Source organism: Strongylocentrotus purpuratus, unplaced genomic scaffold, assembly GCF_000002235.5.
Source record: "Strongylocentrotus purpuratus isolate Spur 01 unplaced genomic scaffold, Spur_5.0 spur5_scaffold_1, whole genome shotgun sequence".
Taxonomy (NCBI): domain Eukaryota; kingdom Metazoa; phylum Echinodermata; class Echinoidea; order Camarodonta; family Strongylocentrotidae; genus Strongylocentrotus; species Strongylocentrotus purpuratus.
In genome coordinates, this window is record NW_022145594.1 from 17068727 (window position 1) to 17084465 (window position 15739).

The 15739-nt window shown below is 39.6% G+C and overlaps 1 protein-coding gene across 1 annotated transcript in view; it reads left to right on the forward strand.

The window, feature by feature from the left end:
• LOC763122 (serine-rich adhesin for platelets) overlaps positions 1-13895 on the forward strand; it is a 21857-nt gene extending 7962 nt beyond the window's left edge. Inside the window, exons 2-7 of the mRNA XM_030977740.1 lie at positions 3187-3289; positions 7094-7208; positions 7671-7872; positions 8492-8580; positions 9689-9934; positions 10574-13895. Coding sequence (XP_030833600.1) covers positions 3187-3289; positions 7094-7208; positions 7671-7872; positions 8492-8580; positions 9689-9934; positions 10574-12391 — 2573 coding nt within the window. The 3' untranslated portion in view covers positions 12392-13895. The remainder of the gene's footprint in view (positions 1-3186; positions 3290-7093; positions 7209-7670; positions 7873-8491; positions 8581-9688; positions 9935-10573) is intronic.
• The last annotated feature ends 1844 nt before the right edge of the window (positions 13896-15739 follow it).

Genomic DNA, 15739 nt, shown 5'->3' on the forward strand with positions numbered 1-15739 from the left:
AAGGAATCGTTATATTGCTTTAAGATCACACCACGTGACGCATACACATGATTTAAAGGAAACATCCACCTTACTGATAATTCTTTTGTTGAAATGCATGTCTACACGTCCATTATATGAAAGAAAGCAAAACATCAACAACAGTAACAACAAAAACGGATAGAGGCGTACGGATACAAACGAAATTCATGAAAGGTTGCCCCCCCCCCTCACAAAAAACAACAACTATATGATCATAATAATTTCAGATCAAACATGCTTTTTAACAATAAATTGAAGTCTTTCAACTCTATTACAATAAGAGTGTGTTTTCACTTAGGGCCACTGCTAAGGCTAAGATAAATTGAGCCAGAATTTTTATTTAAATTCTTGATCATTCTAAACATCACAGTCATAGGCCTGTATTCCCTTCTTAGCCGTCCCCAGTTGCTTACAAAGCATCTTTCTACTAGGCCCAAAACTACATGTATCTTCAATGTGAGTTTTCCGTTTACATGCGAAAACGAAAACCAATTATTACGTTAACCAAAAATTAGTGCTGGTATCCCCTTGGTACGTGTATAATTTAAGGAATTTCCGAACGATAAATGTTATGACAATTTACTTGGAATTTTGAAGGAAACACCATTGCCAGTCCATTCATTTTTATGCCGTAGGGATTTTAGTGAGGTTACTTGTATTTCCGATGTAGCAATAACGCGATGGATTTCCCTCGCACTTGCGTAACATAGGCTGGCTTAGCAGCGTTAGGCTGGAGTCAAGGCTAATGATGTTCCAGTGTCAATGTGGAGCCTGTACTTTAAGACTAGGTGGCACCCTGCCAAGAGAGAGAGAGAGAGAGAGAGAGAGAGAGGGAAAAAGAGAGGGGTGTATGTGCGTGTGTGAGTAGGGGGGAGGGGCTACAAACGAACGGAAAACCTGTGATTTGATGGTCCAAAGTGCGAATAAACATCCAAACCAAAGCAAACATAATAGGATGTTTGCTAGCTAGCCAATGGGTTCAAAATCCATTTTACTTCCAACAATTAAGGTGAATTCCCACTACACACCACACCACGTATTTGCTTATAGTTGATTGAACCATTGGTGATTGAACACTCGACAGAATTAGCATAATGTATAATGGAAGGGCACTTCGACAGCTCTCACCCACAAACGATGATACATTTCTTTTTCGAATTTCGATGCCTTTGATGACAAAAATTTCATTATTTTAGATCTCATCAGAGAAATTTATCGCTCTCCTTTTTCCTCGCCCTCTTCTTCTCTCTCCTTCTTTCTGTTGTGGAATGCAACTTTCGCATCCCTCCCTCTCCAATCCATGCTACCTAGCTGTATTCTCTTTCAAGCATCCCCCCTCTCTCTCTCTCTCTCTCTGTCTCCCACTCTCCCTCTTCCTCATTTTATCTCCAATTGAATGCCTTTTCTTTCATATCACTATCTCCCTCTCCATCATACCAATGTGTTCCTTTCTAGTCGTCTTTTTTTTTTCCCAATCCCCCCTCTCTCTCTCTCTCTTTATCTTCATCTCCCTCTTCTTCGCCTTCTTTCTCTTTCTGTTATTAAGTGTCTCTCCTTTGTACCCCCCCCCCCCCTCTCCATCCTACCAGTCTTCTCTTCCGCGTTACCCCTTTCTATTCTCACTGTTACCATTCGATAGGAGAGTGTTCTAAACAGTTCTGGTAATGATAGCAAATAAATTATCACAGAATCCAACAAACTTACACTGAATGTTCAAAATTGAAAAATGAATCACATTTGCATAACGATTTTGGTAGAAAAATGTATAGGGGCTGAGTAATGAGCTTATAGAAAGATAAGGAAATTAAGGTAGGCTCGCCCGACACCATGTGCTTAGTTAAGACAGGTCACTATGTGCAAGTGAGAGTCGTGGTTTTTTATTACTGAAGATGTTTTCGACGGCAGGTTTTTGTCAGGTTGTTTTTATCTTACTGGTTCAAACAATCAATCTACTGCAGGATAAACTATCCAGAATGAGTTATAGCCATGTTCTCTCCGACATACGGTGCCATACCAGAGCTCAAGATTATTAGCTTTAATGGAATGAGGAAATGATAGGAAGCCCACACTGACAACACGCGATCATTAGATCAATCAAAACGTGATAAGAAGAAAAAAAGTCATCATGTTCACGACATTGCATTTATCTTTGACACTGCCTTAAGGCATGTGGTTCCCGAGCTAATATACATGTCGATAATATGTGTTACATGCACATGTTGATAGTATTGATTTGATTAAGTTCTGCTGGTCAATATGAACGCACAACATTGAAATAGATGGGATTAATACGGAGTATAATATTTATCTGAACATAATGACGCACACAATTTTTTTTTTAGATAAAGGCCATTAAATAGATATCCACACAATGGGTATTCTTCATTTCTCTAGCGTGATAGTGGTTAACTATTACGCAGGGAAAGTAAGCTCTCGTGATGTCTCAATGCTAAACCGCTTGTCATACAGTTTTTAATCATTTCCTTTGCATATCCGCCCGTATACCGTGCTATTGTAATCAACAATGTCCCAGGCACGCGCTGTAGAAAAGGGGAAACCCCCTCTTCCGTCATCCGATTGTATGCAGGTAGTATTTGTTCCAGTATCGAGACGCTTGATTAGTATATTAATAAGGCATACTATTGAAGGGAAATCGGAGGAGAATAAATTAGTTTACCAAGCGTAAAATATGGATTTATTTCTAAACTTTAAAAATTGAATATTCATCTTCCCGTTCCCCCAATAATATTCTTTAATGTGTAATTATATAATTTAATGTTTTTTTTTTGAGGGGGGGGGGGGGCGGAGGGTATTTCGTGTTCCCCTTATGCTTGCAAAAGTAATTGCATGAATATAGCTACATCACCTGTGTTTGTAAGCGTTCACATAATAATGTATTAAGTCATTTGTATTAATGAAACAAATGAAACTATTGCAAAGACTTCAAAAAAACAATTTCAATAGGCTTGTCTACCTAGTGAAATGCGCGAGCATATTATGACGTAATTTGAACAAGATTTCCACCCGCAACACCCTTAGTTAATTTCTTGAAGAGTTTGTGATTGTGTTAAATGCAAGTACTGTATCATAAATGTCATACATCCTAAGGGTTCTCCTTGACCTAATTGCCTCTATTTTTTCTCTTCTGCTTATTTTTTCCAACAGGATTTCCTGCAACCTCGGCACCGTACCCTGTCAATCCGTTCGTCAGTCTATCGATCGCCATCGACTGCCAGCGCGCCACCGAGCAGGATTCCGACGGCGACACGTAAGATAACTTGACACATTACCTTTAGACCTATGTCTTAATGGTCCTTTATGTCATTGGTCCTCCATCAATAGTCCTTTGTCTCATTAGTCATATGTATCAAAAGTCATGGGTCTCAGTTTCCTATGTTCAATGTTTAATTGTTCTATGTCACAATTCCCCAATGGTCCTTTTTCTCAATGTCCTATGTCTCAATTGTCCTGTATTCCATAGGTCCTATGTCTCATTGGTCCTATGTGTTCGTCTAATTTTTCCTATGACTTTATGATCCCGTGTCTCAATGTCTTATATCTCAATGACCTTATGCCTCAATGGTTATATGTGTCAAAGGTCCTATGTCTCAGTGGTCCTTGACACTCGTCCTATGTCTCAAAGTCTTATATCTCAATGACCCTGTGCCTCAATGGTCATACATGTATGTGTCAATGGTCCTATGTCTCAGTGGTCCTTTACAATCATCCTATGTCTCAATGTCTTATATCTCAATGACCCTGTGCCTCAATGGTCCTATGTCTCAATGGTCCTATGTCTCAGTGGTCCTTTACAATGGTCCTATGTCTCAATGTCTTATATCTCAATTACCCTGTGCCTCAATTGGTCCTATGTCTCAGTGGTCCTATGTCTCAATGGTCATATGTCTAAATGTCTCAATGTTCCTTTGTATCAATCGTCCTATGTTTCAATGTGTCAATGTTCTATGTCTCGATGGTCCTGTGTCACATTGGTCCTGTGTCTCAGTGGTCCTGCGCCACTGTGGACTGTAAGCCTTGTCCCAGTCCAAACATAATACAACTCAACCAGTAAGCTTGGAACCTAATGTGTGTTATGTCCAGAGAAAGAATGAATACTCGGTAAGAAGGATTACTGTGAACTTGCTTGAAACAGGGAGAAAAGGGGGAGTGTTTTTTTTTCTTATTAATAAACAAAATATATGATTTAGATTTGTTTTAAAGGGGTATTTAGAAACATGGCTAACCCTAATTTGTGCGTAATTCAAATACGGCATATAGAATACCTTACCTTAAACAAAAATCAAGGATGTTCAAATCAAAGTAAAGTTTAATAAGAAAGAAAAGCTACTTTTAGACCCTATAGAATATCATATTGCAGAAGTAGTTTGATTAATTGTTTACGACAATATAAATATGTAAGCATATAACACGGACCTGGTGAAAATGTTTGGAGTGGTATAGCGTAGGTCCATTTATTAGTAGGGGTTGGTGTCATGTAGAGGGGAAGGCGTGCACCGGAAATATGAAGTGGATGAAATATGAGAGAACATTTTGTTAAGTTGCCTTTTACCTCTCCCTCTCGTTCTTTCCGAGTATGTCTTTCTTCCCTTTCTTTCTCTCTCTCTCTCTCTTTCTCTCTTTCTCTCTTTCTCTCTTGCTCCCTCTCTCTCTGTCTTCTAATTTTGGGGAAGTTGCGAAATCTTTTCCAGTTACCTCACGTTGCCGTTACTCTCTCCAAACCATTCTTTATCTTTCTATATTGCCCCTTCCCCCTTTTGTGGCCATTCGATGGGGGGGGGGGGGGGGGGTGCGTGCCCCAGTGCCCCCTTGGATAGCTACTCCAGTGTGTTTCTCTTTTGACTCCAGGAAGCGTTAAGCATTGAGATATCTAGGTTAAGGTGTGCCGTGCGCAAGATGAATTATGTTCTTATCATATTCTCCATCAATCGACTTCGAGTTTCCGGAACCCTTGATATTGAGGGTAGGGGAAAACCCCTCCGTCACTTTGATATTTACCGCACCGGCGCGCGTGTCATCTGCACTGTTCACATGGGGTAGCCGTGACAAGAACAGTCGGGCAGAGTTAAGTCGTGATACTTAATCTTGCGCTATTTAGAGTTTAAAAAAGAATAGGCATAAATAATAAAAAACCTTCTCCATTACAAGTGGCGTAATATCAGTGCCCGTTGTAAAGTCACACAGAAATAAACTCTAGTTCCTCTAGTACTTACTTTGTTTTCAGATGGTAATACCCGGAAATTAAGGATCCAAGAATTTGCACTGTGTTCTACAATAGGGTCCCAATGTGCTTAAACGACTCTTACATATTATATTCATGAATTGATGTTCGAACGTAAGTCCAACATGTACATTTACATTGCTTTATTTTTAAAACAAACGGTCTTATCTGGTATGACTACACTTCCAAATTTCAACTATACTTAAGAATTGTAATGTTTTCAATTTTCTGTGAAATTTGGTTATTCCATTTTACATGTTCAAACACTAACTCCGCTACCGATCCGTCACAAATTAATTGTTTCTTCCATTGAAGAAAGAGTGCTACATTTCATTAGAAATAAAATTACAAAATGGGTTTTTAGCCCGAGTTTTTTAGCACCCAGTTATTAAGCAGTTAATTCTACCATAGACGTAATATTACGTCTATGATTCTACTACAGTACACCGATCAGATTTAGGGTAGGCCTATGGCTTGAATAAGACCTGGGACCCGTTTCACAAAGCCTTTTTTCAATGAAAAATCTGCTGATAACCAATCAGAAGCAAGGATTTCTGTAGCTTATAACAAAACTGTCATTGGTCATAGATGATAAGTCTTGTGAAACAGTTCCCAGGAAATGCGCCGAACCAGGATCTTAAAACCACAGACATTGGAGCAACACATGAATAGGCTTAACAAGACCGCAAGGTGCTTGTTATTTTTACTGGCTTTCATCGTAGATCATATATTACAAAACCTTGATGATTCGTTTCGTTTTGTGTCAGTAGGTTAACAATGTTGACATACATGTACATGTATAAACTCTCTTGACTTTAAAGCTAACCTTGAGCTCTGGTATGGGCACCGTATGTCAAGAGAACATGGCTATAAATCATTCTGGATTGTTTAACCTGCAGTAGATTGATTGTACGTCTATGGTTTGAACCAGTCAAATAAAAACAGCCCCACAACAACTTGCTGGAAATCATCTTCAATAAAAACCACAAGTTTCATTTGCACTTAGTGTCGGGCCTACTTACCTTGATTTCCTTATCTTTCTATTCTCATTACTTAGCCCCTATGCATTTTCTTCCAAAATCGTTTGGCACATGTCATTTTTTTGTAATCTTGAACATTCAGTTGTACGTTTCGTGGATTCTGTGAGAATCTAGTTTTTATCATTACCAGAACTTAAGCATATCTTTAATTGTATCATAGAAGAAAGGTTTCACATATTATATCGCCAGTTTATTTGTATTTATTCGAAATATATGGAACTTTTATATTATACAATGCCCCGTCCCGATGGACAAATACAGTTACAATCTGTGGGAGAAATACACGCATTACTTTTCCTTTCTCTTGGCCGATCTGGTATAAGATTTCGAGTGCGACTTTCGTTAAGTGTTTTAGGTTTGTTTCTTTTAGCGCTCGATTCTGATTGGCTGTTTCTATGACATATTTGATTGATTATGATGCACGATTGGTTTTAACCATTCAGATGGCGTAACCTTATAGTAATTGTTATTATTATTATTGTTATTGTTAGTACTATTATTATTGTTGTTGTTATTATTAATATTATCATCACCAATATTATTATGGTTATATAATTGGTATTATTAACATTGATTTCATTTATAACGCGAGCGTTACAATGACGTATTACCTACGCAGAAGTGAAATCAAAACATATTTTCAGTTCAGTGATCACCCAATCTGAACATATGTATTAGAAAAAGGTTACAATTGCCAGTTGAGTTGATTTTTCGAAAGACTGTATGTTTTAATAATGATACGATTGTTTGGTCATACATGTATTTGATTGATCGTTATTTTAACTTTTCACAGTGCGCTCCACATCGCCATTGTTCAAGACAAGCCGGATATGGGTCTGATCCGGCGGTTGATTGAGCTGGTTCGGTTAGCCGGCAAGTCGGTTGATATCTTCAACTTCATGCAACAGGTAAAAGCTTATCTAGAACTCATGTTTATCGCTTCATTTAAAAAAAAATATTGGATAAACAGAAAAAATTAATATGAATACTTTGACAACGGGCCACCTTTCCTTCCCCTTTCATCCTGTATCACCACTCCATCTCGTTTTTATTATTTTGAGTACTTGATTTGTTATCTTAGGGTCACTTTGTAGGACCTTTTATTTCGATTGCTTTCAAGGGAATTTTATTTGTATCGCTTCTCTCTACCCGGGTGTAAATGTTGGTACCTGGTAGGATGCACACATCATTCTGTTTTAATAACATATGCATATATGAATCCTAGGAATGGGGTAAACTATAAAGCGCATCACATAATATTATTATTATTACTATCATTATCATTATTTTTTTTTTAAATACCGGGTAATCATTGATATTATTATTATTATATATTATTATTATTTTTTTTTTTTTCTTCTATTCCTCAGACACCTCTTCATCTGGCTTGCATCATGAAGGACTCTGACGTCATCCGATTACTGGTTGAAGCCAGTTCTAACCCGAATGAAGCGGATCGTAACGGTCAGACGGCGGCGCATCACACGTGTAAGAGCAGTACACCAAGCTGTTTGGGCGCCATACTGCGATACTCACAGGTGGAAGTCAACCTTAACATCAGAAACTATGAAGGTATGTCACCTTTACTGACAGATTTAAAGGCATCGTTTAACAATGTTAAATCTGAGATACACGGCCCTATGTGTTATCATTGTCTGTGATAATGTGTAATATTGAAGCCCTAAAAAAATTGCACTTCAAAAGGATCATGAAGTGCCTCAAAAAAGTAAACATCTTTGAGTGATCGGTTTTAACCATACTCATTTCCCTAAATGACTGTAGTGTAATAAAAACCGTTAGGAAAACAAATGTTTAAATTTTGATTTCCATTCATAAATATTTTGATAATCAGACAGGTGATCGGCTTGTAAAAGGGAGAAGGGCATAGCTGGCCAGAAATAAGTGTCTGGTATGGGTAATTCTTTAATAAAACTGACATTTGTCAACCCCCCCCCCCCCCCCCCCCCCCCTATGTAAAGAGGCAGTCAGTGGAGCCAGATATAGTCTCTGCGGAACAACCATTGATATCAGAGACTGAAGCTTTCAGCCTAAGCTGGCCTGTGCACCTCCCCACCCCCCCTTTTTTTCTCGCTCTCTCTTTGAAAGACTATTTCTGATTATGAAAATAAAAATCACAGTTGTAAGATGAGAAACCATAATATGACTTCTTTTCTTCTTTTTTTCCTACCAGGGTACACTCCTCTCCATCTGGCAGCCATGGTGGGCAACCCTACACTGGTCACCATGTTACTTGAGAAAGGGGCCGATCTCAACTCTAAGGTATGAATGATGTATCTCAATTTCATAAATAGACATCAAATCACATAAAATGATTGATTTCAGAACATTTTTTTTTCTCAAGAGACTTGCTTCCCTCTGTTTAAATTCATGTGCTCTTGAAGAATTTCATCTCAGCGTGTCCAATCTGAATTGCTATATCAGTTTGTTTCAGATTTCATAAGACTAATGAAACAAATGCAACTTGATTGTCAATAAATCAGCATCAGCATATGCCAACTCACATGAATTTAATTTGTTTAGTTGTGTTTTAAAGGCCCACTGCACTACTTGTAGCTACTTGCGCCCTCTATATAACAAACAATGCCTAATCGGTGACCATTGGTCCCCCATGATCCTCTTTTTCTTATGTTAACTGAGAGCTGAGTTGATGAGATAACCACCTGTCCAGTGACCTTGCAGGGCGCTCTAATCCCTCCTGTAAACTATGGCAGATAAGCTTTAAGGCAAGTTATTATGCCACAGGTTTTAGTAATGATAATAATTTTATTTACCCAGGGAAGCCTCATCAGCTTCAATGCTGTTCTTCCAAAAGACCCTCCATTTCTTATTACCCCCAAAATTACCAGGTACCCATTTACCCCTGTGTGGAGAGTGGCAAGTGTGGAGTAATGCCTTGCCAAAGGATGTTAGTACTGGGCCGGGATTGGAACCCTCAACCCTCGGATTGAGAGTCAACTGAATGAACCTTCCAATTACTAGGGACTTTTAGATTCGCACGAAGACAATAGGTCTGACTCTATGCTACGATCGACGTCCTTTTAATGCACTTCCTTGAATGGGCGTCACACGTATCAGTCCACGCAAATCTAAAAGTCCCTATTATTACCACAGAAATGACCAGGTACCCTGGATGGAGAGTGGCAAATATGGAGTAATGCCTTCTTCTTCTTTGGGTTAAGTCTACCTCCTCCACAGTTAAAGATTCTTGCCAAAGACCATTAGTACTTGGCTGGGATTCGAATCCTCAACCCTTGAACTGAGAGTCTTCTTCTTCTTCTTCTTCTGTACGTGTCGACAGACTTGTTAGTCCATATAAAGGCACGGAAACCTCTTAACCACAACTCATATTTGTCTTTAACTTTGGCAGGATTCCAAGAATGGCTGGACACCGCTGTTCCACGCCGTGACCAACCAGGACACCAAGCTGGTCCACAAGATGCTCAGCTCTGGAGCCGAGGTCAACGTCCAGTCGTACTCTGGTAACACCGTCCTCCACGTCGCCACCGGGCGCGGCTACACGGACATCGTGAAGATCCTCGTCCATTACGGAGCCGACATGAGCCTCAAGAACACCCAGTGGGATACACCGGCCACTATCACTACCGATAAAAATGTGAGTAGGACTTTAAAGCCCATCTGCACTAGTTTTGCCAGGAAGGATTAGACCTCCCTACAAGGTCACTGGACAGGTGGTTATCCCATCAACTCAGCTCTCAAATAACATAAGAAAAAGAGGATCATGGGGGACCAAGGGTCACCGATTAGGCATTGTTTGTTATATAGAGAATGCAAGTAGCTACAAGTAGTGTGGCTTTAAAGGTCATGAACCATTTTGAGAAGCCCATTTTTCAGCAGGTATTTTATTTTATTTTAGATCATGCATAGAAGATATTAGCAATATTTTCTAGGCAGGTGGTCTTTATGTACAGGTTCTTTTAGTACATGTTTCATGAGAAACCATTTTCAAGGGAAACACCTATAGAAAATCAAATGTAGGGATGATGTATTATAAAATGCTATGAAATTAATACTATGGGATGTACAAAAGGGTATTTAGATTACCTATAAGTTGATTTCTCAAAAGTCTTTGTAATCTTTTATGTGTTCTTTAAATTTTCATGTTCATTTTCCATATCTTTTCTGTCCCTTCTCTTAGAAAAGCTTTCTGCTGTTACATTCCTCTCCTCAAATTTTTAAATTTAATACTGGATTACAGGATGAGAGTATAAAAATCTTTGTTTCTACTTTTCAGATGTCGAGTCTACTTCGTGGTTTGGGAGCTGGTAGTCCACAGCCGAACGATACCTCCTCTCCGAGCACAGCGCCCCCAACCCTCCCCATGCCTCTCAATGATGCCTACCTCATACGCCCTCCACCCACTGCTTCGGCTTTAGCTGCAGCCGCCGCAGCAGCAGCAGCCGCTTCCACTCAATCCAAACTGCCTTCAACGGTCACCACTATGACTACGGAACGACTGAAGGGACCAGCGAACGAGGTATACACGGTGACGCGATCGGTGACGCGTCCAGACGCGAAGTCCCCGGACGGGCAGCGGGCAATTCACAAACAGACGCAGGAGAAGTTGCGTCATTCGATCCAGTACCGCAAGGTTGTCAACGAGCGCAGGGGTGAATCGCATCAGAGGAAGCTGGCTGAAGACACCTCTCCCGAACAGCAGACAGGCAACGAGAAGATGGTCGTTATCCCAGTGCCGGCGGGGGTAGAGGAGAAAGAGGACCGGATAAGTGGTGGCCATCCCGCAACCAAAGCAGTTTCAGACTCTCAAGGAACAAGGGTTGCGGTTGCTGAGGTGGACAAGAGATCAGTTAAGATAGGAGAAGATGAGAAATACCATTATGCTGTTATACCACGAACCAAAGAGGTGACCCAACAATCCACTGGGTCCAAGGTAAAATCAACTCCTGATGTCGTACCAAAGATTGAAATTACATCTCCCCAGCCTGCCACCAAAACCGAGGCTCAATCCAAGAGTGAAGGCAATCAGAAACCTGTCAATAAACCTATTGAAAAGGACGGCAAACTAGTCATGTCAATTAGTCCATCAGACTCGTACACTCATCAACTAGTCATCAATGTGAATGGACATTTAAGAACTGTACCCTTAAAAGCGGACAATCCTAAAGCGATAGACAAGAAAATCCCTCAGGGTGGTGTCCCGATAGCTCCCAAAGTAAAGACTCCGCCCCGGAAGGTCGATGACAAAGAGCCGACTTCTTCTTTATCATTTTCGGAGCACAGCGCGATGGAAGCTGCACTCATATCGTCCGCACTTATCGCACCGGACATTGCGGCAGTGGCTACGAAAAATAGTGGTGCAGAAGTATTGAGTCGATCACCCGTGCCGGCGACAACAGCCACATCCGAGAGTGAGAACGAGCTCCGTGCCAGGATGCTTTCGCTGCAGTACAAGAACAGCGACGCGATCCTCGGCAACCGGTACGAACGAAAGCTGGACTCAGTTGACAGCGAGCAGGAGCATGAAGTCGCCAATACCATATTGACGATTCGGTCACGACTTCAACAGCAGGAGCTGGAACGCCAGCAGAAACAAGCGCAAACCTGTGACGCGGACTCCACGGTCAAAACCGAACCTCGAAGCCCTACCCCTGTATTAAGCAGTACTACCAGTGACAGCACACCACCGGCCCAATCACCGCTTTCACCACCCGTCCTCGAGAGAGAAGGTGACCGACCGCTTACGAAGCACGACGGTGGCGATGTCGACGACGACGTTGAACCTAATCTCATCATCGACGAATCCCTCAAATCGAAATCGCGGAAACGAACGCGAACACCTACCAAATCCATCCCCAATCTATCGCCGGCTAAATCTGCATCAACGACATCGAGTCCGTCATTGAGCACGTCCTCGAGTATGTCATCGACGTCAGACTACGTTGGAACGTCCAGCGATTCGGTCAAACTAGGCAAGGTCAAGATAACGGTTGATCCCAAGAAAATTTTGACGAAGAAACAGATGGCCATGATGGGAAGCCAGGAACCGAAAAGAAAGAGGAAAAAGAGTGATAAATCGAGCAAGGAAAACTAGAATTCTATTTGTCTTTTATCCATATCACCAGCAGATTCCTGTAGGCAAAGATGCCATCTTGATAGAACCATGTAGGAGGTCTATTGTCCATAAAGATTCATGCACTTGCATGGGACTGCATCAAGGCTTGGGCCCTCACAAAACATTATATCGATGAAAAGTTATGATAACTGCTGTAAGGTTCTTCTTCTTCTTTTGTTACTACCCATTTGCCATTCTGACTATTTCATGGAATAAAAAAAAATACATGTAAAGAACAAAAATTTAAAACAACTCGAATTGGCAATTCAGTCAGCAGCAAACAGTTCTTATCAATATGTTGAAATGGTATCGGTTTTGAACAATGAGTTACTCAGTTGAAATGGTATTACAATATTTAATTAACCTTGTAGATTCGTCTCACATTCATACAATTCATAAGCTTATGGCTTATACATGTAATACTACTTGCACTGCCAAAATAAGCAAAGACTTCTGTTATGTACTTTTGTATGCACGTGAAGATTTGCATAACTTTGTTCTTGATGCTGAATATTCATACCAGATTTGCATATCTCTGTTCTCGATGCTGAATATTCATACCTGCAGTACCGCTTTATGTATTTGCATGGGCACTGCTATATTTATGTACCATTTTTCACGGGGTGGAATAAAAGAATGGCCCACAGATTGGCTGAAAACTTCCAACAAGGCGAAAAGGGGAAAATTGAAAGAAAGGAAATGTTTGCTATCTACTTACAAGGATGTTAACATTTTTGATTTTCTGACAGAAAAATCTAGCAATGTCCCTGCACATCAGTTCTGTAAAATAAAAGAATTCATGGACAATATGTATGTGTTCTGCCAAAACTGGGCATTCTTTCAATTGAGAAAAGTAAATATGGGGCCTTAGGCTGTCATGTCTTTTTCCTCTCAATAGTTGTGATTTTATTTACAAGACTATGGTTCAAGTATGAATCTTATCCCTCTCATCGAAAGTGGACATGAACTTTCTTCCATATAGTTCGCTACCTCTTTCAATTATAGACGTTTCCAGGGATAGTTCCTCTTTCAAATCAAAACCCAAATGCTTCATGATTATTTCATTATTGTACATTTGAAGTAGTATTTCAGTCAAAAGGGCAAGTATGCGGTAATTTTGTGTCGCATATGTTACTAAAGACGATGGAATCAATGATGAACATAAAGGTGCCGCATGGGATGTCATCTGTTTGTAACCAAAAGGGCATTAACTCTGTGTTATTACCTTAGTTAACAGCCTTCTGGCTCCAAACAGACGGTTTCTGCTGTTCCCAGCTACACTCTGGCTATCAAATGAACTCAATTATCAAGGGCATGTCTATTTACATAGCTGTGATTGAAATTGCTCAATTTTTTGTGTTATATTAACATTGACTGTCATCGTTTGAAGATAATATCGTGCAGGGAAGTTGTGATGGCTTTGCTATTGTTTCTTTGGGACTGGATTGGGGTTTGTCTTGTTTTATTCTTTTATTTTGAAGAAGTCTGGGAAGAAATATTTTGGAGGTGAAATCAACAGTTTATCCAATCATCATCATTGGTGAACTTAGAAAAAGAAGTTTTGTGTCTTTTTTTTTCTTCTTCCAAATAATGATCTGGATCCCGTTGCATAAAACTTACCATTGTTTGATGGTAACTTTGCCATCAATGGCAACTACCATGGTAACAGGGCTCAACAGCCAATCAAAATCAAGGTTTCCATGGTAGTTACCATTGATGGCAAAGTTACCATCAATGGTAAGTTTTGTGCGACAGGACCCTGGATCAGTTGTAGTATGGATGGGTAACATTTTTAGCTTCTTTGTTGTAATCGGGAATAACGCCAATTACTCTGCTCATTAGAATTCAGTACCATGAAATTGCATTTTGCTTTCGATCCCCCTGTCATCATTTTTCTTCTTCTTCTTCTTCTTCTTCTTCTTCTTCTTCTTCTTCTTCTTCTTCTTCTTCTTCTTCTTCTTCTTCTTCTTCTTCTTCCTCTTCCTCTTCCTCTTCCTCTTCCTCTTCCTCTTCCTCTTCCTCTTCCTCTTCCTCTTCCTCTTCCTCTTCCTCTTCCTCTTCCTCTTCCTCTTCCTCTTCCTCTTCCTCCTCCTCCTCCTCCTCCTCCTCCTCCTTCTTCTTCTTCTTCTTCTTCTTCGTCTCCTTCTCTTCCTCCTCATCCTCCTCCTTTTCCCTCTCCCTCTCCCTTTACTCTGAAGTTTTTTCTTGTGCATTTCATGAATTTGGTACTACTTTCTGTGTCACCTGTTACTGAATATAAATCTTCTGTCTTTTTGGAAAATATTTTTGATCTACTGGCTCACCAAAGCGGACTTGCCAGTTCTGTGTTTGGGAAAATGTTTAATTGTATAAACCGACATTGCACAGGTTTTATATGCAATGATACTACATGTACATCTTTCAGTTTCATCCTAATTTCGTGATATTTGTGTTAGTGTGGAGGACACTCTAAATTTTCTTCTTTTCTTTATAGTGAGGTTCATATGAAGGTGATTTACACACACAATAAAATGAGAAAATAGTTGTAGTTTTATTTGAGAAAAAACAAAAACAATGACCTAAGATGTGGAATTTAATCATTTAAAGTGAAAACAAATATATCCAGGATATATCCAACTGCAAGCCATTATTTGATTGATTTGGAATGATACTTATGGTCGTTTTTGTTCAATTATTGAGAATTTATTCTTTGATTTAGCCAGTAGTAGCATTTTCTTTCCTTATTTCTTTCTGAATCTGAATTACTTTGTAGTGTTGCTTAGCTTAGTACACAGCTTTAGATTAGGATTTTTTGTGAGCTGCTGTCAGCTTTTTGTTTCCTATTTCGAGCCAATTAGATGTACAGTTTTTGCTACTGTTTTTTTTTTCTTCTTTTTATTGTGAAAGAAATATGTAAACTAGGTATTCAATTGTATACCAAACTACAAAAGGGGCATTACTTACTGTTATAAACTATGTATGCAAATTGATCTGAATGTCTTGTCAAATTGTACGATAACTATTCTGTGGATAAAAATTGTAATCTGTGGTCATGTTCAGTATAATGAATGCACCAAGTACTATTTTTGAATGACACATAATTTTGTGGCATTTCTTCCGGTTTGATTGATTTGTTATCGGGAAGTGATATGAATGTACATATAGGATTTCATTTTTTGAATGAGAAATAACTCTAGGTTTAAAGGAAACAATGCAAGGCATATTTGTGATTATTGCATGTATGTCTACTCTAGTAAATTCTTTGAGCTGTATCATAAGAAGAAGTGGGTTTAAAAAGTTTGAAGCTTTGAAAGAGACGGAGGAAAAAGGAGAAAATTGTTGATATAA